The 24,633-nt window shown below is 42.1% G+C and overlaps 2 protein-coding genes across 3 annotated transcripts in view; one reads left to right on the top strand and one right to left on the bottom strand.

Annotated features, from left to right (window-relative positions):
* Nucleotides 1–24,424, bottom strand: kiaa2013 (KIAA2013 ortholog). Of its 2 annotated transcripts, XM_040003673.1 has the most exons (4): nucleotides 24,396–24,424; nucleotides 4,198–5,043; nucleotides 2,828–3,681; nucleotides 1–341 (listed from the first exon to the last, which is right to left on the bottom strand). In XM_040003673.1, exons 2-4 carry the CDS (start codon nucleotides 5,006–5,008, stop codon nucleotides 291–293), a joined length of 1,716 nt encoding a protein of 571 aa, XP_039859607.1. In that variant the 5' UTR covers nucleotides 5,009–5,043; nucleotides 24,396–24,424; the 3' UTR covers nucleotides 1–290. The 2 variants fall into 2 exon arrangements, with proteins under 2 accessions (XP_039859607.1, XP_039859606.1); XM_040003672.1 differs by lacking the exon at nucleotides 24,396–24,424 and having other exon boundaries at nucleotides 4,198–5,525.
* The window catches only part of plod1a (procollagen-lysine, 2-oxoglutarate 5-dioxygenase 1a), a 29,208-nt gene continuing 14,011 nt past the window's right edge, over nucleotides 9,437–24,633 (top strand). The window contains exons 1-8 of the mRNA XM_040003668.1: nucleotides 9,437–9,813; nucleotides 10,797–10,888; nucleotides 11,162–11,295; nucleotides 13,393–13,556; nucleotides 15,221–15,333; nucleotides 17,954–18,017; nucleotides 23,156–23,253; nucleotides 24,419–24,520. Coding sequence (XP_039859602.1) covers nucleotides 9,723–9,813; nucleotides 10,797–10,888; nucleotides 11,162–11,295; nucleotides 13,393–13,556; nucleotides 15,221–15,333; nucleotides 17,954–18,017; nucleotides 23,156–23,253; nucleotides 24,419–24,520 — 858 coding nt within the window. The 5' untranslated portion in view covers nucleotides 9,437–9,722. The remainder of the gene's footprint in view (nucleotides 9,814–10,796; nucleotides 10,889–11,161; nucleotides 11,296–13,392; nucleotides 13,557–15,220; nucleotides 15,334–17,953; nucleotides 18,018–23,155; nucleotides 23,254–24,418; nucleotides 24,521–24,633) is intronic.

Here is a 24,633-nt window from a genome sequence, read left to right as displayed (position 1 = left end):
TTAGTCACAGTCACTTTAACCAACACTGACGATTAGTACTAAACTTTTGCTTTCACTTAGTTTTTGGATCACTGGATCATGCTTTGGGTTTATGAGCTCTATTTTCTGGGTTACCTGGTTGAACAGTCCCATTTCAAAAAATAAACTAAATTCCATTTTAACCAGTTAGTTTTACAGGAGCGCTCTGCAGCAGATGACGGCTGTGACTTACAGGTCAGCACATCCATGTTAATACCCCCCCCCCAAGCTCAAGCAGAACCACATGTGTGTGCATCACACTGCTGCAGCATTCACTCAGTGTCCAAGGAGTCATGGCAGTTATCCTCATGTTTGCTGGTCACCTGGTGAAGTCAGAGGGAAAGGTTAAAACAGCTGGCTACCCCAACCCAACAACTCCACCCAGGAGAAAAACAGACATGCTGAGAGTGACAGGACCCCGACCAAAGCATAGGAACATCTCACAGAGCAGCAGGGAAAAAAAGAGTCAGAGACAAATCCACATATTTCTCATCATTTAATTAAGTGATTTGATATAAAACATCATTAAAACGCAGGGGGAAAAGGAACAGCAGAAAGAGACCTGGCAAAGAAAGCACACGGTTCATGCTGATCTGAGAAACGTTTAACCTGCCTCTCTTGCAACTGTCCAAAAGTCCAAATGTCCAATTTTGGTATTTTATGCTTCCAAATTGATGTGTGTTTGTTTGTTGTGCTGAAAACGTGAAGAAACGAGGAAGAAAGAAATGAGCAGACACCATCAGACAGCAAAGAAAGCTCTCCTGAAATGCCGATAACACCTGACTGCAGAGCTAACACGTTAGCCTTTCATTTGTCTCCACTTAGGTTTGTCTACAAACCAATAAATAAAATGAGAGAATCTACATATTCCAGATCGATATGATACCGATTTGCAGATTTCACAGTTTAACATTTCCTTTCATTATCGGAGCGGTGCTAACGTTGGCTCGTGTTTTCTGTGACTGCCTGTTATTTGTTGTGTATTGTTAATGAACAGAGCGTTTCTGGGCCGATGGTTTAGTCCAAAATGAACTGATGAACTTGTTTCAGTCAAACATTATACTGGGAGCATAAAACTGCTTTTCAAAATGAAAGCACTAACCTGTGGAGTACCTGTCACTGGTTTAAAAATCCTCAATGTTTGACACATATACCCTATAATTACTTTACATGAGCAATGCACTCTGGGTAAATGATGTAAACTGATGGCACTTCAGAGCAGTCTTTATCAACTGCCACTTAACAGGTTACACAAAGTATAAAACATGGCACAGTGTGCTACTTTTGGCTTTGATTTCAAGCTGAAAGGAATCAGGGGAAGTGACACTGGTCTCTTTCTTATTAGAAAGGATTGTGGAAGAAGACAATACCCACAACACTTACTGTGGTGTTCTTGGTACTAATCACCTAAAAGAGCAGACAAATGGCAGATAGAGTCCAAACACCCTTGAATAGTCTGAGAAACATGAAAAATAAGAAATGCTTTCCTGCTGGGTGGTAAACCAATCACAGCCGCAGTTCCTGTTCCTGAAAGCAAACTGGTACTCATCACGACCCTGATCACAGAGGCAGCAATAACTGCAGAGGTTTAGCCAAGTTCAATCAGCTGGTGTATAAAGTATAAGGTGATCATAAAATGATGACCACTCTTCCTCTCAGCAGGGCAGCAGTGGCTGCACTGACATTCTCGCCTTGCTTTAATGTCAGATATGTCTTCCAGCTCAGTTTGAACCATCTGTTCAATTACCCAGACTGCAATGCAACTTAAATAACAATGGCGGCTTGTTATTATTATATCAGGTCTTAATGTTAGTATATCAGGCTGTGCACACATTCAGCCACGGTGCCTTTTAAATGTGAATTCATGTGGGAGGCTGTTCGATTATTGCTGCTCCACATTTAAAACACATGATGTCCTGTCTAATGGACAACTCTCCAAGAGGACTGTTCAGTGTCATGGAACAATGAAACCATCATTTTCATTTCATTCAGAGATCGTTCATCACTACAGGAATGTGGGTAATAAACATGGCATGTTAAGCCTATTTTTAAAAGAAGGGATTATTTGGAAAAGGAGCTCCGAATTTTTGACATTGAAAAGTTGAGAAAGAATTGAGAAAACTGAGATCACATGGTTTCAATTTCAAACATTAAACCAATTTTACTAAATCCAGGTTGGATCAGAAAAATCACAGCACAGATATCTGTTTGTACATTTATTCATTTTTCCTATTCTTTTTCATTTCCCGACTTTTTGTTACTGTTTAACCTGACAACAACCATAAAACTCATTATTGTAGGCGATTAAGACACCAGCCTGGATTGATGGGTAAGCTAGCAGGAGAAAAATAATGAAACAGTAGCCCCTTGTGCTCAAAATCTCACCATTGTAATCAACAATGTTTTACATTCCACAACGAACATGAAGTGCAAACAGATGTGCTAAGAGGACTGCAGACTAAATGATTTACTGCAACTCTGTAAGGACGCTACTCTTTGTTGCTACTCTGCTTTTAACTGAGATCTGACTTTGCCTTCAGCCTCTTAGAGTAAACGTGTGCAGTGAAAATCTTTATCAAGTCATTCAACATGAAACAAAAACTGTAGAAAGAGCTGGAAAGGAGAGGTGTGTAATGTCATTATGCCAAAACGATCCATGTGAGTTTAGAAAACAGTTCATTGACAGAAAAGGTTAAAGTCAAAACTGAGAACCCATCCCACAGAGAGAGCACTGAGCCAGCGACACACACACACACACTCGAGCAGAGAACATCAGGGTTCAGTTCTGCTTCATCTCTGCTGTTTATACCTTGCTCCTGAAGAGAGGCTTAGCTCCGGGCCCACAGTACTCGTTGTATATGAGCTTGAACAGGAAAAGGTGGAAGAGAGTTATGAGCGAGGCCACGCTGAACCAGAAGAGGAAGGGCAGGCCTGGGTACCTGTTGGCCATGTGTTCCTCATGAGCGAGGATGGCCTTGAGGTGCAGAGTGTGGCGGAGGTCCTGCAGATGCCGCAAGTCTGTGGAGATGTAGAGCAGCGGCGTGATGGGCTGCGTCACCATGACGGGGAAGGTGTGGCCTTTGATCTCTGAGGTTAACTCCACGGGCTCGTTGAGGCAGCCGGCCTCACAGGCATACAGCTTCACCGGCTTTTCCTGCGGCTTTACCGACACGTGGAGAAAAGGCTTTCCGTCCACATCCAACAGCACCGCCAAGTTGATGAGGTCCTGGTTGTAGTGAATGCCTCTCAATGCGTAGCTGTTGTGCAGCACGTCTGGGTCGGTCTGGAACTGAAGATGGTTCTCTGTGAACTGAAGGCCACCAAAGCTGAGCACCATGCCCTGCATGACTCCATGGGCCCCAGCAGCTACCAACACCTTGCAGCCTCTTTTGTGCAAAGTCAGAGTCCACAGCGTGACCAGCTGCAGGATCTGAGCAGTGCTGCTTACTCTCTCAGGCCACAGGTTTTCTGCATGCATGGTAGCGTGGCCGCTGAAGCAGTGGTCAGCGTAGTTGAGACTGGATTCGAGACTGGCGCGCTCCTCGCCATTTAGCCTTTGGTCCAGAAGCGGAGCCGCGGAGGAGGACAAGATGTAGTAGAGGGTGGTGTTCACAGTGCGGCTCGATGGCGTGTGGGAGTCGATGATCTTCCTCATTTCAATACCTGAATGGAAACAAAAAGCAGAGTTATAGCTTCACATGACTCCCTGGGCCCCTTCTGAATAACACAGCAGGTGAAAGTAGCTATTGAAAATACATTTAACTGTACACAGAGAGACACTATTGGCTGACAGGAAGCTTTAATAAATTAAAGACAGGGTCACTCACATCCTATTCCAGTGGTAGCTGCTGATTCAGTTCATTTGTTAGTCTTGCTACTTCTGTGTTATTTTTGGTATTTTTGTAGATTCGACTAAAGAAATGGGAACAAATGTTGTGTTTTTGTGACTGCCAATAAAAAACTACAGACACTAAACTGGGTCTTTGCCAAGTCTGTTATAGGCAGACACAATAGTTACTAACTTTAAAAAAAAGCTTCACCTTTGGACGACTTGCAAATCACTGCACTGTTTTTATTTAGCTTTAAAGGAGGTTTGCTTACTCTCACGCTTGCATTATGGCTGTACAGTGACACCATCTGTGATCGTTTTTGGTGCAGCCAGCTACTGCTACTCCTCACCTGAAATGAAGAGCTCCCTCCAGGCTTCCTGGTGGTGTTTGACCAAGTCATCCTCACTGGTCCTCAGCAACTCTTCCAGCTCCTTTTTGGCTCCGTCTTTGAGGGTGCTGAAGGTCTCCTCCAGCATTGAGGACTCGATGGACTCTGAGGTCCACACCACACTCACAATGTTGTCTACGTGCTCTGACTTAGCCAAAACATGGATCCTGCTGCTTAGCTTTTTGGTGACCACCACGACCAGAACCATCCTATTTTTTTCCACCGGCACCCTGCCAGAGGAGAGGACTACCTCTCTGTCCTCCAGTTTCTCCACACTGGTGGAGAACTTGCTACCGAAAGAGGGATTTCCAGACGATAAGTCCAGGTTAAGCGCCCTATCGGAGGGATTGTTGATATGGATTCGCTGCAGAAATACGTTAGGTCTGCTTCTATGAGCAATAAACTCCTCTCTAATAGTGACACAGTCTCGGGTTGACTGCAGGGTGGCTGGTGAGGCGCAGCGGACTGACAGGACCGATCCCTTCCGGAACCACAGCATGTTAGCCTCAGCCTCGGCCAGCGCCCCATCCAGGCTGACGGTGACTCTGGGAGAGTACTCAGTCTGGTGTACCGGAGCCGAGCCGGGCTGTGAGGATGAGGCTACCCAAAGTTTGTTAGACTCAATATCAATCAGAATATGGCCGTTTCCAGTTACAAAAGGCGTGTCTAGCCGTTCCCGAGGTGTGCTGTATATGCCTTCTCCTCGGTCTACCAGAGACCTCCACCTGTAGATCTCAGTCAAGAGACACTGGCCGGCCGCCCCTCCGGGCATGGCCGAGCCACCGAATAACCTCCATCTTCGCTCGGCTCCCAGGTACCAATAGAAAATGAGGAAGAGCAACAGTCCTATAAGGAGTCTTCTCGCCCAGCTGCTCGATAACAAGCCTGGTAGCCCCTTCAGTCGTTGCTGTAGCCACATTTTACGATCAAAACCCGGCTGTGAGTCTGCTAAGGACAGCACCCAGAGGGCTCGGGGTGAACACGCGAGGATGTCTCACATGGAATTTCGCTCGTACTTTCTCCAGGAACGAAAGCTGACAAACAGGATTCAGGCTAAATGAGCTCGTTAGCTAGCACTGTGGACAAAAGCTGCACAAAATGTGCGGACGCTTCTCGCATTGTAAGCTTCTCTCGTATCCTCAGAAGTGAGACATCAAGATCTCCGTTTGACTTCAACTAGAAAAAAAGCGAATAAATAATTAAAACAATTCTCTCCAGAAACAACTTTGCCATAGGCTGACACTTCTGGTTTGTCAAAAATGTCGTAAAGCAAATCGGCAAAAAAAAAAAAAGATCGGCAAACATAACAACCGGAACTGTCGCAAAAACCAGTAACTTTACGACAAACAGCGCTGGACAGGAAAACCCTGCGGAACTGATCATTCAACATCTCCGGCCAGAGCAAAGTGGAGTTACTGGTGCTTTATGCTTGCTGATGTTTGGGTACAACATGAATAACGACAGCTGTAGTCAGAGGAGAGGAGATCAGCGTTTACTTTCCATAACAGCGACTGTCTGTCTGAACTGACAGAGAGAACATGTCAGGTGGTCTGCAGTAAACTCGACTAAGGAACACGAGTCTTCATTTTTATAAATATCATAAAATTATGATATTTCATACCTCAGCAATAATCATTTACCCCAAAAATAAAATGAAAATAGGGGAGATGGACTAGGCTGATGAACAGGATGTTTGAGATAGAAATTAAACTGATGGAATAATTCATATTGGTCTGTTGTCATTTTTAGAAAAAAAAGTTGACTTTTTGGACAAAAATGTCATCTTTTTAGAAACTGTTTTGGTGACCTGTGTGTGTGTGTGTGTGTGTGTGTGTGTGTGTGTGTGTGTGTGTGTGTGTGTGTGAGAGAGAGACAAAATGTGTTGAACCATAAAAAGAAGGTTATTTTTGATTAAATCTGTGCTTTTGTAACAACAGAGGGCAGTGAGGATGGGGGGATTTGGAGGCTGTGTGCTTCGTTGGCTTTGATTTGTTTCATTTGTGTTTGTTTAATCCAAACAAAGAAAATCAAAGTCAGACTTACACACACCTTAGCGTGAGACGGTCGTACCTGAGCAAGGATCCCCAAGTCACACAGCAGCCAGTGTGGGTAAAATGAGGATGTCTCTGACTCACAGTGCGACCCCAAAGCAATTTCAGAAAAGCAGGATCTCACTTTGCTCTCCTCCAGAGAGTGGAGGAGGCCTGGGTTTAACCTGATCCATGTGAAACAGCTGTTTGTGGGGGGATATCTCAACCCCAGCGACCCCGAGTGACTGGAAGTTATTGCTTGCCTGACTTTCACCAACTGGAAATATCCCCCCGACTGTAACCCCACGGCCACAACCTCGAACTCCTCCCAGACCGTCAATAAAGTCATTACAGTGAGTGTCGCTTCAGCCACTGAAACACCAGGGGATGGCTTTGATCTGACCAATGAGCCTAATTTACTGATGAGTGAAGCGTGCAGAGTTTTTGAAATCAACGAAGACAGCTTTGCAGATTCTCCAGAAATACACAAGTCCTTAGCAGCTGCTCCATAACTCAGTATGGTTGGTCCCCTCACCACATTCAGCTGTTTTTCCACTTAAAACATCGCACTGTCAGATATTTTTTGATAAACTGCCATTTTTACCCCCCAGTACAGAAGACTGAGCCTTTAGGTCTGATCCAGCGCACCCAAGGAGAGCAGCGCACAAATGATTGTGAAGAAGTGAAGGACATTTGATGGCAGGTCCTAGCTAATCGTGAGTTATTTTGTCTGATGGTGAAAAGCACAAAGGCACTGTGGAAAAGTAAAGCTGTGTAAGTTCTCTAAAACTGTTTTGTGAACACTTTTCTAAGATTATTATGCTTTGAAAATGTGACACATCTAATGTGATCATCAAAGACTTTTTAATTAACATTTTATTACTATGCTTTGAAACAATGTCAGATTTTCATATAACATTTATTTGTATGTTGTAATGTTTTTCTTACACCGCATGTAATTTTTATAGAAACCTTATTCATTGTATGAATGTGTAATCATGTATCTTTGATAAATAAAATATTTCATCTTTTATTTGTTTACTTTGTGGTTATTAAATAAAGATTAGTCACATATCGCATTGATAAACACAGATGGCAAAAGCAAACACAGTGTTGTGCTGCTAAACTTTGAGGTTCTAAGTCACCAACGTTCAAATAAGAAAAGATCAAGAGGAGACGAGCAGCCCTGAGTCTGCATGTAAAACATGAAAACTCCAAAGCAGCCAACCCAGGTGGCCTTGCATGGAATGGGAAGGAACAGACTCAACACAGTCGTTATCAGGGAGTTTTTGTTCGGCTCCAGCCTTGAGCCCACAGCTGGCGCCGAAGGGGTAGCTGGATTATGATGGTAACATCTTATATCTATTTCCAGGGGCGAGAATGTTGTATGTTAGATTTTGTTTTAAATCAGATGATTATGGGGTAAATTGCAGTACTGAAGGCAGAACATACATATAATACTGAGTGCAGAAAGAGATGGTATCATTTCACAGGTGTGCCTGTCAGGGTTCATTTGTTGCCTTCTTAATGAGGTTGGGACCATCAGTTGTGTTGTGCAGCAGTCAGGTTGGTACACAGCTGACAGCCCTATTTGACAACTGTTAGAATTCATATTATGGCAAGAACCAATCAGCTAAGTAAAGAGAAACAACAGCCCATCATTACTTTAAGAACTGAAGGTCAGTCAGTCTGGAAAACTTTGATTGTGTCCCCGAGTGCAGTCGCAAGAACCAAACGCTATGATGAAACTGTCTCACATGAGGACGCCCCATGAAAGGAAGACCCAGAGTCACCTCTGCTGCTGAGGACACATTCATCCGAGTCACCAGCCTCAGAAATCACAAGTTAACAGCAGCTCAGATTAGAGCCCAGATACATGCCACACAGAGCTCCAGTAGCAGACATCTCTCTACATGTTCAGAGGAGACTGTGTGAATCAGGCCTTTATGGTCAAATAGCTGCTAAGAAACCACGACTAAGGAAAAGCAACAAGCAGAAGAGATTTGTTTGGGCCAAGAAACACGAGGAGTGGACATTAGAGCAGTGGGAATCTGTGCTTTGGTCTGATGGGTCCAAATCTGAGATGTTTGGTTCCACCCGTGACACAGAAAAGATTAACTGATAGTGTCTACATGCATGGAGAAGGAGGTGTGATGGTGTGGGGGTTGCTTTGCGGGGACACTGTTGGAGATTTATTCAAAATTGAAGCCACACTAAACCATCATGGCTACCACACCATCCTGCAGCAACATGCCATCCCATCATTGATTTTTCAACAGCACAATGACCCCAAACACACCTCCAGGCTGTGTCATGGCTGTTTGACCAACAAGGAGAGTGATGGAGTGCTGTTGGAAAACCATTTCAGGTGATGACCTCACGAAGCTCATCGAGAGAATGCCAAGAATGTGCAAAGCAGTAATTATAACAAAGGGCAGCTATTTCGAACCATCTGAGATCTAAAACACGAAGGAAGGATTAATGAGGGATTAATCTCCATCTCATATGTTTCCTCCATCAGGTTAGGGATAGGAATTAATAAGGATTTGGCAATTCCGATTCCATTACCAACATCACTTATCAATTCAATTTCCTGTTGATTATCTTAGCACTTCTCACTGGGTTCTCGTTGGCTGCACTTTGAGAGTGGCCACCATTGTTAAACAGCATAACAAAGACATTACATTCATGCAGATGAATTGCATGTTCTGGGTCGAATGTTTGTACATGTTGGAGGTTACTTAAAAACGTCATTAGTACCGATTTTTCTACCTCTAATAACCTCTAGCTGGACTTTAATGAATGCAATAACACTTTTTAACGTCAATTAAATTAACCACTAACTAACAAAGAACTCGTATACCAGTATTCGCAAATATATCGGATGTCAACACCACATTAGATATACCTCTGTCTAAACTCTTCATTTGGGTTCTAATGTTAGGTTTATGATTACTTTGGATAATGTGATTGGCACTGATGTTTAACATTTCCTTTCTTTCTTTTCATGGTCAAGATATAGTGAGAGCTTTAATTTAACAAACTGAGTTTACCCATAGTCTATGTAAGAAACGTATATACAACCACCGTTTCAGGCTACGTGCAGATACTCATGTCTGCGGAACAGCAGGATCCCCATGTGCACAGTTCTCTCCTGCCCACTGTGGAAGTAGGCGTTTGCGTGCGATTTTAACAAGTGGGCTACTATGTTATAAAAGAGCCTGGATGGCAAATCTTTACACAGATGCCAAACTGCTGTTTTACTACTCTTATTCTTCTACTGTAACTGCTGTATAGACAAATACACGGTTTGTGTGCACACACTGAGAAAGGAGGAGAGAGAAAAGGCAAAGTAGGGAAAAACAAGGCGAGTTAGAGAAGGCTGAGCTGGCAGATCCAACACAGTCGTAGTTGACGTTCGTCCGGTTCAAAAACAGGGACGTTAACCTGGCAAAAATGAGACTTTCATCTTTGCTTTTATTTTCAGCTATTGTTGTCTGCGCGCTTTCCGCTCTGGTAAACTCCGAAGTAGAGGGAATTCCTGAAGGTAAGTCTGGAATGCTGGCAGAGATAACGCTGTGTCCGCACCCTACGGTGTTGGTGGTGCAGTTTGTAGCAAATGTGTAAAGAGACGAGTTGGGCCAGTTAAGCTCGACACAGGGAGACTTAGTTCATTTGATAAACTGGCTGAAAAAAGCTGTGCTGCAACCACGCGTGTCACAGAAATGTGTGAGAAAGAGTTGAAGCCGAACTACAGACAAAACAAGACGATGGCGACAAATTATCTGACTGCATCTTTATGAAAAGCCCGGATCCTTGGATCAGTGTTAGTCTGTTAGAAAAACCGAGATTTCCCCACTTTGTCTCGTAGTGCTTGATGCATGTCGAAAAGTTGTTTTTCAGTTTTCCAAAATAAAAATCACTGTTAATAAAACATGAACGGAGTTTATTAACGTTTCGTCAGCGCTTTCCAATTCAAAGCAAACTGTAGTCGCTCCGGGCTGAGGAGGGCTGCCATGCCGCTGACGTGGACGATGCTCCTCTGAACTGCTGTAATCATTGCCTCTAACACATTCACGTTAGCCTGTGGGAAGCCTATATTATTAATAGTTGCAGGGGATGCGGACTTGATTCTGTGATACACCCACAAAGAATAAAAATCTAAGTTTAGAGACTTTTTTCAGGCTTAATTCATAGCGACATTAACCCTGAGCAGTTCACTGTTACATCGTAACCATAACCATCTTAAAGCCTTTATCACAGCCTGTGCAAGAAACGTATTTGCTCCTCTGTAGAAATGTAACTACATGTCGACATAATCGCACAAGTATAGCTCTGTGTTTAAGTGCAAATATGCGAGCATCAAAATGCCATCATATTACTAATACAGCGCCTCTTCTTTCTGCTAGGTTATTGTACACTATAGTTCACAGTCATACACGCGTTACATAAATACTCTTTATGGTGGTACTGTAAAGTTTTGTCACGCTTAAGTCATTCTGAATTCCTCTGTCATGCTCTGGTTTCCAGACAAACTTCTAGTTGTGACTGTTGCGACCAAAGAGACTGATGGCTACAGGCGTTTTTTGAGGACAGCGAAACACTTTAACTATACTGTCAAGGTAAGAACTTCTGGGACAAAGTTTTCGAAAAAGTTTATTTCATGCTCTGTAGACGTGAGGGCTCACAGTCTCTTTAAAACAAGTCCCTGCTGTGTGCTTTAAGGAGTTTTATCCAAACACAAAAATTGGTCCTTTTCAGTGGATTTCAGTCATACTAATATGTGTTGATAATATAAAGCAGAAAATAAGGACAGACATAACCTTAATGGCTGTATTATTAAAGGATGATGCATTAAAATCTTTAAACGAAAAGATGAGGTGTATGTTTTTAAGGTTCTGGGCCGAGATCAGAAATGGAAGGGAGGTGACTACATGTCAGCCCCAGGAGGAGGCCAGAAAGTACGACTTCTTAAAGAAGGTCTGAAGGAGATGAAGGATGATGACCAAATAATCCTTTTTATTGACAGGTAGAGTGTCTATCTGGATACCTATGCCACTATAATACTGTGTTAGTTATTCAGCTACTGGTTCAATTTCATTTCATGTTACATGAATCTGCCTTGTTCTGCCTTTTGTGAGCACACGAAATATAGTAATGTGTAGTTTGTAATTTTACAGCTTGATGACAAATTAAGGAAGAACTGTATTAGTAGGTGAGAAACATACTCTGTTTGGAAGCTTTTCAGCACTGTGGTGCTCTGCAGGCTGCAGTTAACATCCAGTCATTCTGTGTGGCATTGTGTGTGTAAACTCTAAGCAGGTTGATTCTGATGTATCAAAACGATAAGAAGAAAAGAGCTCAGTGACTGTGACATGACGGTTCACTTTGTGTTTCAGTAGGAACAGTGACTAGAAACACATCTGCATTTAGACATATTGGAAGAACATCAGTCCACATGGTTAGAACAACAGCAAACATTTGATGAGCGTGATATTCGGCATTGATACGTAAGGAAAACATAGAAGCACTAAATATTAGTGCATGATGTAATCAGGCTGTAAGTATGAATAGTCAACAGTTAAAGTGATTGATATTGAACAGCTGCACTGCATTTAACTCTCTTTGTAAAGATGAATGCACATTTGTGACTTCATCATTTGAATAGTTGTGTACAACATGAGTATAGAAGTAAAATTAACAGTAACAGTATTTTGTCTAAGTCCGCCATTGTAGAAATCCATTTCACCGAAACAATAACGTGGCGCACGGTGTGACATCAAAAAAGGCGCACACCTTTGACGCTGCGTTTTCTCCGTTTTCCTCGTTCACACATAAACGCAAAAATGGAGTTTTCGAAAATTTCCACCCTGGCAGTAGTTTTTAAAAATCTCAGTTTTCAGTGATCGAAAACGCCGTTTACGTGTGGATGAAAGGTGCACTTTCGTCCACACGTAAAAAAATCACACTTACAATTATTTCTATTGTGCGCTGCAGTAGATGTGTTTTAGCAGACCTGCAGCTCTTTGTGGTTTTACAGAACTGAATTCAGCCATATGTAAGCAGATGTTTCACGAGATATCTTGGCTGATTGTCTCCCTCTACACTGACAGCACAATGTTTATGCTGGACAGTCTGAAGCTGCTGTGAAGGTGGACTTCAGTGAATGAATCTAAGCATCATCACATAAAATTCATATTATGTAACTTGACACTGACCATGAACACCACAGCTGCTGTGCACCCGTCCAGTACAGTGCTTTACTTAGAATCCATTGTATGACTCTAAGCTAACCTGTTTATCCTGCACTAAAGAGCAGATTCAGTAACACAAAGGTCAAAGGCTACACCTCAGTTTGTCTTGTAGGAAGCCTAAAAAATAAGAAAAAAAAAACAAAAGGTCACATATGCAGAAGCCAGTATCTGATGTAAAAATGAGGACTTACATGTAAACCTAAAATTTCCAGTATATTAAATACCACTGAGCAGTCTTTACCTTTAAATATAACCTCTCTTCTCTTCCACATTTTATACCAAACTAGGCCAACTGACTCAACATGTCCAGTTCAAAATAATGCAAATATCGAGTACAGGTGTATAAGAATAGCCTCGGTATAACTTTAATAGCTACTTATTTAAAATACATTAGCAGTTCTTAACTGTTTCTGCTGTTTCTCTAGTCTTTTAAGGTAGCGTGCTTTGAATTGAGTAACAAGCTCCACTTATAGCAGTTTATTTGCTGCGTTACGATGTTATGAGTCAGTATACTAAATTCAGAAGATATTACTGTTTCAGTGTTTATGCATATTTAATTTAAATGACATGTTTTTGTAGCACATTTGATGCACTTTAGCTGTACATGGCAGCTAAAGGAAAAGTCCTGACATTTTGTAAAGTTGTTAAATTCTTTATGGTGAAGCAAATAATTATAGTGAAATCAAGAAAGTGTGTGTTGTTTTTGTTGCAGTTCCTTTTCTGGTAGTAAACATAGTCACAGGCAAATTAACTCTGGCTGGTATCATATAATAACAACGCCTTCATTTGTTTTAACTGTGTCACTGGCTTCACACAGTGCTGAGCTGCACTGTGTACTAACGTTTTCTGTTTTCACTCCCTTCATGACTTAGCTACGATGTGGTTTTCGCCTCGGGTCCCAAAGAGCTACTCAAGAAGTTCCAGCAGACCAAGCACAGGGTTGTGTTCTCCTCTGAGACCCTCATCTGGCCAGACAGACATCTGGAGGACAAATATCCCCATGTCAGGGAGGGCAACAGGTTCCTGGGCTCAGGGGGTATGTTTATCAGTCTTGTTGTTTCTTGTACTGCTGAGAAAAGTAATATTGCTGTGTAATTTCTGTCTGTTTGTTTTTACCTAACATGAAGTATTTATTCTGAGAAAAAACAATATTTTTATGTCATATTTTTTTTATTAGAGACACCTGCGTCACAGTGTAGCCATGTGTGGAGGGTCACGTAATTTTAGGATGCAGGACACAGCACACAAAGGATTTTTCAAAAAGGGAGCTCTTTAATAGCTAATCCAAAGTGAATCATTGTTCAAGGGAAAAATCCAAAACACAAGAAATTAGAAAACAACAAAGCACAGAAAAGTTACAAAGAACAGTGCATACAATGCCAGAGTGGACAAAGCAACTACAGTTCACACTGTACAGTACTGCTGTATGTAGCCACACTGAGGGCTGATGAAATACTGGAGGCCAGCTCGGCAATGAGATAAATCTAAACATAATAAACACAGGTGAAAACAATCAGGGCAGTCACACAGCAGGGACAGGAGACATCACAGAACAGCCTTCACAGTAAAACAGGCACATTTATAGCATCCTGAATACCAACTCCCACTACCTCTCACTACAGAACAAGGAAACACAAAAAGACCAACGCACAGACACAGAATTGAGACAGTTTCAACAGATTTTGTAATATGTGTTCATATGGGATGGGAATCTATTGGAATTTAGCAATTCCAATTCCATTGTTGATGTCACTTGTCCATTCAGTTCCTTACCAATTATCTTATTGATTCTCTACATAAAAATGGTAAATGGCCTGTATTTATATAGCACTTTACTAGTCCCTAAGGACCCCAAAGCGCTTTACATATCCAGTCATCCACCCATTCACACACACATTCACACTCTGGTGATGGCAAGCTACATTGTAGCCACAGCCACCCTGGGGCGCACTGACAGAGGCGACAGAGGCATAATAGCTCTCTAACCTCGAGTACTAGAAGTTAAACTCAGCAGAAAGCATTTATTAATGAAAATCAACCCAGAGACTGAAGTAGCTCACTAACATACGTAAACAGATCCAAATCCAAATGCAGTGCAGCACTGCACTTAATGTTGTTTTAGTACTTTATTAATCAGTACTTTCTTAACGTTGTTTCAGCATTTGCATACTTAGTCAACTGGTGCCATGTAAGCAATTATAAAAATGTAAATTATAAAAAATAAAAAGTTTTCAGATGGTATTAAATGTTAAGCTGTTGCTGTATCTCTCACATCCAGCAGGAAAACCTGGAAAGTAAATGAACTGGTTCCTATGTAGTGCTTTACTACTCAACCTCAGCACTCAAAGCTCTTTATACAACATGCGTCATTCACCCAATCATAGAAACACTACTCCCCACTTGTGTAAATAAGCAGGTTAAAAGGGTCACTCACCTTCTGGGCTTAAGAAGTACCAGAAAAAAAATCCTTAAAATGTGAGGCTCACAGGTTGCTGATAGATGAGATAGGGCAGATGGTTTTATAGCAGGTCGTTAGTCAGCACTGCACTGGTGACATAAACCTGGTAGAGCTCATTAGACATGCTCCTCGAAACACACGCCTTAACTTTCCCTCACTGTGTCTACATGAAGGTCATGAACAAATGTATACTTCTAATATATGTGATTATTTCCTGTCTCATTTCTCTTGTCTCTTCACAGGTTTCATTGGCTATCTTCCCAACATCAAAGAGCTTGTTGCTAATTGGACAGGAGACGACGGTGACAGTGATCAGCTGTTTTTCACCAAGATTTACACTGATCAATCAAAAAGAGTAAGACTTGTTCCACTGCTGTAACTTTATGAAATTCCACTATTTTTTCATGAATGCCTCTACAGCCACCCCTGGCGTCGTTGCCCACCTCTCAATTTTGAATACACGTAGACATTGAGGGCTAGCAGGAGGGACTATGCGCTTACCTGCTGCTCTCTGGCAGGTAGCTCCATGCCCTCCTGGGTTTTAATTGCACCTTAGAACACACATGCATCAACACTACAATGAGCGGGTGGAGGGAGGTTTGGAGTCTTCTCTCACCCCTGTTCTCTGCGGCCTGCTGGAGCGGGGGGGCTAGGAGGAGGAGTTGGCCGTCCGACTGCGGTCTGGAGTGTGGGGCCTCCCTGCTGCTGCGGAGTCGGGGCGGTCTGCCTCTCCCCACCGCAGGGAAAAGGGTAACACCACCTGGGTCTGGGTGCAGTTCCCCCCTCCAGGGGCAAGGGTACCTAGACCCGGTTCGTAGAGTACGCTTGGGGAGTGTGACCGTGTGTACAGCGTCTCTTTATGTCTGTCTCCATGTTGGTTGAGTGTGGAGTAAGTGCATATGAGAGCATGAGGGTGGGAATGGATGTTTGTGTCTGTGTGTGCCTGTATGTCTGTGTCTATATGTCAGGTTGGGTATCAGACGCCACCTCTCTGGGGACATCTCAGGCCCTCCAAGGTTTGGAGGCCTATCTCCACCCACCACCACTTCCCCTGCCAGTGGCGGACTCCCTCAGGTGTCGGTGCGTTGGTGGTTCTTTGTGTCTGGGGGTGGGCGTCCGGGTACACACCGGCTCACTCCTTGGCGGCCGCTTATCGGGGCCTGGAGCCTGGGGCTCACTCGGGCCACTCCGGAGGTGGGGTGCCCCCGGCCTCTCGGCCTGGGGCTCGGTCACTCAGGCACAGCTGGCTGCCGGCGGAGCTCACGGGCGCGTCACTGCAACTCCCCCTGGCTTCTGCTCCACGGCTGCTGAGTGAGCCCTCATCTGGGACTCTCTTCAGCTCTTACTGGGACAGTGGCGCGGCTGCCCCTCTGTTGGTCTTTCTTGGTCTCTTGTGTTCTGGGGGCCTCTGGATGTCTGGAGTCTTGATCTCCTCCATACCTGCTTCATGCCCTGGAGGACGGGGCTGTGGCTCCCCACACTCCCTAGCAGATCGTTACATGGAGAAATCTTTGGAATGCAAGCATGCTGATCCACACAGGTATGCACACAGGTGTACACACGGGTATTCACAGACGCGGACTACAGCTTTCTTGGCTGCTGCCTCAAAGCACATTGTGCGCTGTCTATCTTGCGTGCTGCACAATATCGTTTATTATTTAGTATCTACTGATATCTACTGCTAGCTAGTTTATTGTGATGGTGCCGTTTTTTTTTTATTTATTATGTTGCTCTTTGTTGTTTGCTTTCTCTTCTGTTTTTTTTTCTCCATACAGGTGACCCAGGAGTTTTGTTCTTTTTTTTTTTTTTTTTTTTTTTTTTTTTTTTTTCTTTCTTCCCCCCCTTCTCACCGTCTCTTCTCCCATTTGGTTTTCTTTCTCTCCCTCTCTTTCTTTCATTCTTTCTCCCTGTCCTATCCTCCAGTCATGTCTGTCCCGTTTGTAGCAACTGAAAATAAAATAAATTCATAATTATAATAAAGTTCAATCAAATGGACCAATATGGCAAGGCCATGACGATCCACTTGGTAAAATAAATCCGCTTGGCATCTTTCTTGGCCTTAAGACAACAATTCTGATGGCTATAGATCCAAACGGGACACAAAAAAAAAAAAAAAAAAAAAAAAAAAAAAAATGAATGCCTCTACAGCACTGTAATTACATGAAGTGATGTTTATAACATCTCCTGCTAACTGAAATTCAGCACTTTCTGTCCACATGGTTCAAATTACAGGTCTTTTAGCTCATTGGACATTTTCCTGGTTCGTGTTAGGCTTTTAATTTGAAACATGTACCAGGGGCTTTTTGATGGTAATGATGAACAATACACAAAACAATAGTGCTGAAAATACATCGTTTTCATGTTGAATGCAGCATAATTCAGGGCAGTACTATTCTGATGTTAGCTATCATGTGAAAGCAGGTAAATATACGCTGCTCGGTGTTAAATGTCAACACTTCACCGAGTTCTTTTGATTCCTCAGAGGCATCCGATGGAAGACAACACACTGCTCAGTAGACAATTTAGCACTTTATTTCTCTTTCACATTACTTCTAGAAGGGAGATGCGTCCTGCATGACACATTGCCGTGGATCTCCAAATAGTGGTGCGCCCCTAACAGTTTTATTACAGAAGCTCTCTATCTCTACTCTAAACAACAGTGTCTCAGTAACTTTCCACTAGAGATGGTCCCCTCTTATCTACATTTTCCCAGGCAAGCGTGAGTGAGTCTGCAGCTTTCTACTCCCCAAGGACACATGGTCTCATGCCTTTATTTTCAGGGCTGTGTCCACTTAATACTACACTATATAACTTTATAACACTTATTAATAAAAAAAAAGCATAGCATTGAGGCACTGAAAAATTATTTATTCCCAACATCGGCCTGAAGAAGCAGCCACAGTTTGTTTGTTCCTGTAGAAGTTTTCATCTTATTGGATACATGTAACATAATAGAATATATTTCTATTTTTCAGAAATCTATAAATATCACCCTGGACAACAAATGCAGACTCTTTCAGAACCTTCATGGAGCACTTGGTGAGTGCATTGAATTTTGTTTTCTTTGACCAGCAGGCCAAGGTTGTTGATAACACACATAACACTGCCCAGCATCTTCTCCTGCTCTTGTTTACCATGCACATTATAACGAAAAATGATAAACAACAGACAATAAATCAGAAAAATCAGAAATCAGAGACACTTTACTTATCCCAAAGGGGCATTTAAGATACAACAGAGCAGCATGACATTGAAGATAAGGACAGGGCATAAACAGGCAATAAGAATGAGAGCGTTGGGTTCATGTCGAAGTGATGGAAACAAGTCTGAAAATCACAAAAATGAGGAAAAGGAAAAGAATACAAAATATACTGAGTAGATGGCGAAAAGCAACAACGAAAAGATCACTGAAGTTAGAAAACAGTAACAGAGTAACAACTTTAACAACCTTTTAAGGAACTTATTGAATTGTAGCATTTTCACTTTGACCTACGGATACATAGATGAGGTGATATTTTTGGATAATAACTGAAAATTCATACACTGATGATGAAGTGGTGATTGTTTTAATACCCCAAAGGTGAAGGGTATAATTATGGTTTGCCAAAGTAATTTTTGTGGCATTATTTCCTTTGCTGAAATGAACAATCATTGGCTACCTTAGCAAGGTGCATAAAAAACAAAACGATGTCAGCAGATGTGGTATGGTGACTAAACTATACACTTCATTTAGATGTTACATTTATTTCCTCTGTTGACAGGTCTGTAGTCACATTGTAAAGTCTCAAGGGGAGTGCTCCATTTACTTTTAATGCATCACCAAAATGTACAAAGATCATTGTAAGAATGAGAGAGTTAAAGTGTCTTTACAGGAATAACAATCATACTGTTTACAGAACAGTTGTCTAGTTGGTGGCAGGTAGTTTTTTGTGTGTAACTGAACAAGTCTAGTAGGGAACACATGTCACAAGGTTTGGCAGGCAAGGCAATATAAGGAAGTCCCTCTCTGGTATTGTGTGGGATCAATTCAAGTTTATTTATACAGCACCAAATAACAACAACAGTCGCTCTCAAGGTGCTTTATAGTGTAAGGTAGAGGCTACAATAATACATACAGAGAAAAAACCCAATAATAATATGACCCACTATGAGCAAGCACTGGTCCAGCCCTAACTATATGCTTTAGCAAAAAGGAAAGTTTGAAGCCTAATCTTAGAAGTAGAGATAGTGTCTGTCTCCTGAATCCAAACTGGAAGCTGGTTCCACAGAAGAGGGGCCTGAAAACTGAAGGCTCTTCCTCCCATTCTACTTTTAAATACTCTAGGAACAACAAGTAGGCCTGCAGTGCGAGAGCGAAGTGCTCTAATAGGGTGATATGGTACTACAAGGTCATTAAGATAAGATGGGGCCTGATTATTTAAGACCTTGTATGTAAGGAGCAGGATTTTGAATTCTGGATTTAACAGGAAGCCAATACAGGAGAAATCTGCTCTCTCTTTCTAGTCCCTGTCAGCACTCTTGCTGCAGCATTTTGGATTAACTGAAGGCTTTTCAGGGAGTTTTTAGGACTTCCTGATAATAATGAGTTACAGTAGTCCAGCCTGGAAGTAATAAATGCATGAACTAGTTTTTCAGCGTCACTCTGAGACAGGATATTTCTAATTTTAGAGATGTTGCACAAATGGAAGAAAGCAGTCTTACATATTTGTTTAATATGTGCATTGAAGGACATGTCCTGGTCAAAAATGACTCCAAGGTTCCTCACAGCGTTACTGGAGGCCAAGGTAATGCCATCCAGAGTAAGGATCTGGTTAGAGACCATATTTCTAAGATTTTCCCCAGAGGTATAGTCGTTTTGGGGGGTTGGGCTATTATCAGCAACCATTTTTGCTAATAGCTAAGTGTTAAGGTATGGAGTCTGTTTCTTTCACTGTTTGCAGAAAGCTCAGGTATATGATGTCTATAGCTGGATATCTATATTTTACTTGGTTCAAGCAGATTGTAATGTTGGTCTGGTGAGGAAGGTCCCGCGGGCATTTGGCATGGAGGTTAGCCGGACAAGTCGGAGCCTAGGCACCAGCCCATTACAATGGGAAGGTCTCTCTAAAACACATGAGCAGAGAGCAGCATGCTCGACTGTAATGGCTGCACTCACACTAGGAGACTCTCCAACTACTACAATAATGGGAAGACACCCCATAACGGTGTTATGCCATAATAATGGTTGTTACAAGATGTAGGCCTTGAAAAGCTCTCACTGGAGCTCCAGTGGTTGCAATGCTCCTATATTGGTCCCCACGTCTACTTCTGTGACTCCAGTTCTTGCATATTTTCATTGTCGAGGAGTGGTTCTTATTGCTTTTTTGCTCAACTGTAGAGGACAATCGGCAGTACCTTCATCGTTTCTTTGTAGATGAGGGTGCATCCCACCATAAGTATGGTGCCATGGTGAGGACACCTTCTGTTGGTCTTTTGAGGAGTTATCTTGATGAGGTGTCACTATGAGAAGGCTACATAACCTTTATCCAGGTGTGGATAAGTTGAGTAGCACAGGTTAGAGCAGAACAAAAAATGTTATCCATGACACACAAGTCATCTTTTCTGTATGAAGTATAAAATGACTTGGTTACATTGGTCTGACAGTAACAACGTGTGAGTGTGTTTTTTGATAAAAGTTGACGTCACTGACATCAACATTGCAGTCCATTTTAGGGCTATTTCTGGGCAGTATTTAGCCAGTTTTTATCCTAACTAGTTCTAGATTGCAGATGATATGGACAGTGGGGTTTCTGGTCAATTCACAGTTTGGTCATTACCTGCCAGTGAAATTACTTCCTCTCTCTGGCATTTCACAGAGCATCAGAACTGATGCTCTGTGAAATGCCATCTCTGTTGCATCTTTCTGGAACAGAGATAAAGTCGACTTTTCTACAAGGCCACACTTCTGCTAGCTTGAGAAGATATCTACACATATGTGTCACACTTTGACATGTGAATGAATAGACCCCACAGTTACCAGCTGATATGGAGTGTGGGTAAAAATGTTGCCAGTTGATTTGGTAGATTTTTACACCAGGTATCCTCCCTGACACAATCTTTTAGGGATTTATGTTTCCTCATGCACCCAAGCCAGGGATCTTCTGCTTGATACTCAAATACCTTAATCACTACACTATGGAGCCACTTGCCCTGAAAGACAAAAATAGTCCACAGTAATCATATTTCCCTGTATGGCATTTGCTTATTATAAATAACATGGCATTCAGACAACAGGGGGTAAGTGTGGGTGAACTGTGGGGCAAACCCATACTTATCCCAGTCTTTTGGTTGCCCACAGCCAACTGTGATAGGGGCCCGTGAAGTAAAACTACTCCTAAACTATTAAAGGGCGAAACTGCTATGGGCCCTTTTTCTTTGCCACACAGCCAGAGCTGCCCACTGTGGGCTCACCGGGCATGTTTGCTGGGATTATTTCTCGGTCTAGTCTAGATTTAAATTGAATTACTGTTATAACACCTTTTCTATTTTCATGAGACACAGGATATTGAGGGATCATTGGAAAGTCTGTATTTTTCTTTAATAGTATCTGTACAGGCTCAGCAGATCTGATCTGACTAACATCACTAGACACAGAGCCGTACTGATGTAGGAAGAGTGGAAACTATTGTGTCATAAAGCTCCTCTGTGAACTGACTCTGATCTAACAGTGTGACAAGTGTGTTGTCCTGGCTGGTTTCAGTAAGTTTGCCGTTCAAAGTATATCATATAACAATGTCTCTGTCACCCTCGGAGGATGGTATGTGTGTATTCCTCAAGCTAAGGTACTCTCAGGTACTGAGCAGTATCTTAGCTGTTCCTAACACTGTGCTCTCCCATGGATAGAGACCTTGGATGTTGTAACTGGAATCTGCTGGAGCCACTCTTCCAGTTTCGTGTTTAGAAGCTAAGGGGGGAATTCCAGTGTGGTACTGTGTGGATGAGTTCTTGAAAACACGTTCAAATCTTTAAGGTGTTTATATCATACCTAGAAAATTAAATATCTATGAGGCTTTTAATCATTTCCTCTCATTCATAATCAGCTGTACCATAAATGCTGTCTCTGTATATATTCTCCACCAAATATTATAAATTCTTATTTATATTGATGAGCCAAAGAGAGGTTTAGAGTAAGTGGGGCTGGTTTACACCCAACTAATATATAGGACAATATATAGATCTCTCCAAAACTAAGATTTTACAAATTTGTTATAAAAATGCTATTAATATTATATTTGTCAAAGGATACTGATATGAACTCAAAGCGTTTGAAGCTTTATAGTCCAGCTATGTATTTGATTAATTCCATGCTGCTGTAACTTCAGCTCTGAAGACAAACAGCAGACGACCTGACAGGAATGAAAGAAAACACACAGACTAAATGCACACAGGAGGCGATCAGGGCAAGTGGAAACACCCGGGGAAACAGCTGACTAGAATGAACATAATGACGCCACGGAGGAAGTGAAACTAAACACAATGAACATGGGCCACCAGACCTCTTCAAAATAAAATAGGAAGCATAATGAGACGCAGACATGACACAAGCTTGACAACATAGGACATGCAGACATGAAAGACATGACAGACTAAGACGCGGATTTACCATGGTGGACTGACGAGGAACGCGAACACCATAAAAACTTACAGAGGATGAAAAAGGGACTGGAGATGCGACATGGACATAACTAAACACGATGACCGGGGGAAAGCACACGTGACAGAAGGAATGGGTCACAGGGGGAAAAACACGTAAACAAGAAGAGGAAACGGGAGACAACACATGAAGGGCGAGGGAGACAGGGGGTGATAAACAAAGAACTAACATGGCGACCTCGTCAAAATAGAAGGATCTTCAGATAACTAAATGAGACTAAAACATAAACAATGAATATCAACATACAAGGAAACACAAAACACTGGGTCACATGACCTAGGACCATGACATACTGTCAGCAGTAACAGTATTGTGTATGTTTTGTGGTAGCTAGGTCTTACAGTAGTTAACTTGTTCTTCTGTCTATCTGATCTATTTATCTTCAGTGTTCTCTTGAAACATTTAAAATGTAAATGTGTAGTTTTGATATTTCAAATCTTAAAAACAAGTCTGATAGTTGTTTTACATCTGTTTATGTTTCCAGATGATGTGGTGCTGAAGTTTGAAGATAGTCAAGTACGAGTCAGAAATGTGTTGTATGATACTCTGCCTGTCATCGTCCACGGGAACGGACCAACAAAGGTACCAACTTATGTGTTCCATGTTATTAAGCTGTAGTCACATCGCACAGTTTTTAATGGAAACAATAAAACCTGCTCGAAAAGTTTGAGTTTGTATTCTCTCAGCGGTTTTCTCAGCTGAAAACTGAAGGCTCTGCCTCCCATTCTACTTTTAAATACTCTAGGAACAATTAGTAAGCCTGCAGTGTGAGAGCGAAGTGCTCTAATAGGGTGATATAGCAACAAACTATTTCTCCAGGCTAAATGATGATCTTCTAAATTTGTGACACGCCATTTCCTCTCCAGCTTACGAGTTATCTGCTTTAGGCTATGTGTTTGAGAATTATACCACGGAGTCAGGTACTTCTGATTTGAGACCTTAGTTTTCACCGGAGCTACAGTATCCAGAGTCGTACGTAGTGAGGAGGTAAAATTATTAACAAGATAATCGACCTCTGTTGGGGTAGCGTTCAGGTAGCTGCTCTGCTCTATGTTGGTACAGGGCATTGAAGATGATAACAGTGGGTGGATTATATTCTTAAACTTAGTTACAGCGCTTTCAGAAAGACATCTACTGTGATAAAGTCTACTCCCCACTGCTGTGTAATCAATTATTGTAAATGTAAATGTTATCAGGAAATGATCAGACAGGAGAGGGTTTTCAGGAAACACTGTTAAATGTTCAGTTTCTATGCCATATGTTAAAACAAGATCTAGAGTGTGATTAAAGTGGTGGGTGGGTTCTTTTACATTTTGAGAGAAGCCAATTGAGTCTAATAACAGATTAAATGCCATGTTGAGTCTGACATGTTTGGTACCTGCCTATAAGGCCCGGGTGGACGATGAATAACAACAAATAAAACCGTTTTTTTTAGTTTGCCTTCTTGGGTGGACTGGGTTAAGTATCAGGCTTTCAAATGAACTGAAACTGTTGGTGTGTTGGTTGATTAATAAGTTGGGTTGGACGATTGTTGCTATCCCCACCTCAGCCTGTGCTTCACTGATTCTGATACATAATATGTATGTAGGGGTCGTTCCAGTAATCTAATGGTAATCTACCTATATGTCTGAGATTCTGAAAATCTGTTACTCTCATCTTTTAGTACGACTAAGAGATTACCAGTGTTAGACTATTAGATATGAGATTGATATAAAATGAACTACAAGAGCACACGACTGTTTTCCAGCTCCAGATCAACTACCTGGGGAACTACATCCCCAACACATGGACATTTGAGTCTGGGTGCACAGTGTGTCATGAGGATCTACGGTCACTCACAGCTCTTCAGGTCTGTTTACATTTCCTGACAAACTGTATCCATATTATTTTCCAAAGCTACCTTTGATGCCTGATAAAAATGGCATAAAGCCTCATCCTGGTAGAACATGACACTTATTTTTT

Source organism: Simochromis diagramma, unplaced genomic scaffold, assembly GCF_900408965.1.
Source record: "Simochromis diagramma unplaced genomic scaffold, fSimDia1.1 OVJJ01000466.1, whole genome shotgun sequence".
Taxonomy (NCBI): Eukaryota; Metazoa; Chordata; class Actinopteri; order Cichliformes; family Cichlidae; genus Simochromis; species Simochromis diagramma.
Note: the sequence above shows the minus strand (reverse complement) of the source record. Positions and strands in the feature narration are given on the sequence as shown.

Coding starts and splice junctions, on each gene's coding strand:
- kiaa2013 (XM_040003672.1), bottom strand. CDS start 5,155: ATGTGGCTACAGCAACGACTGAAGGGGCTACCAGGCTTGTTATCGAGC. Junction 3,682..4,197: donor GAGGGAGCTCTTCATTTCAG/GTGAGGAGTAGC, acceptor GTTTCCATTCAG/GTATTGAAATGAGGAAGATC. Junction 342..2,827: donor AGCCTCTCTTCAGGAGCAAG/GTATAAACAGCA, acceptor TGACTTCACCAG/GTGACCAGCAAACATGAGGA.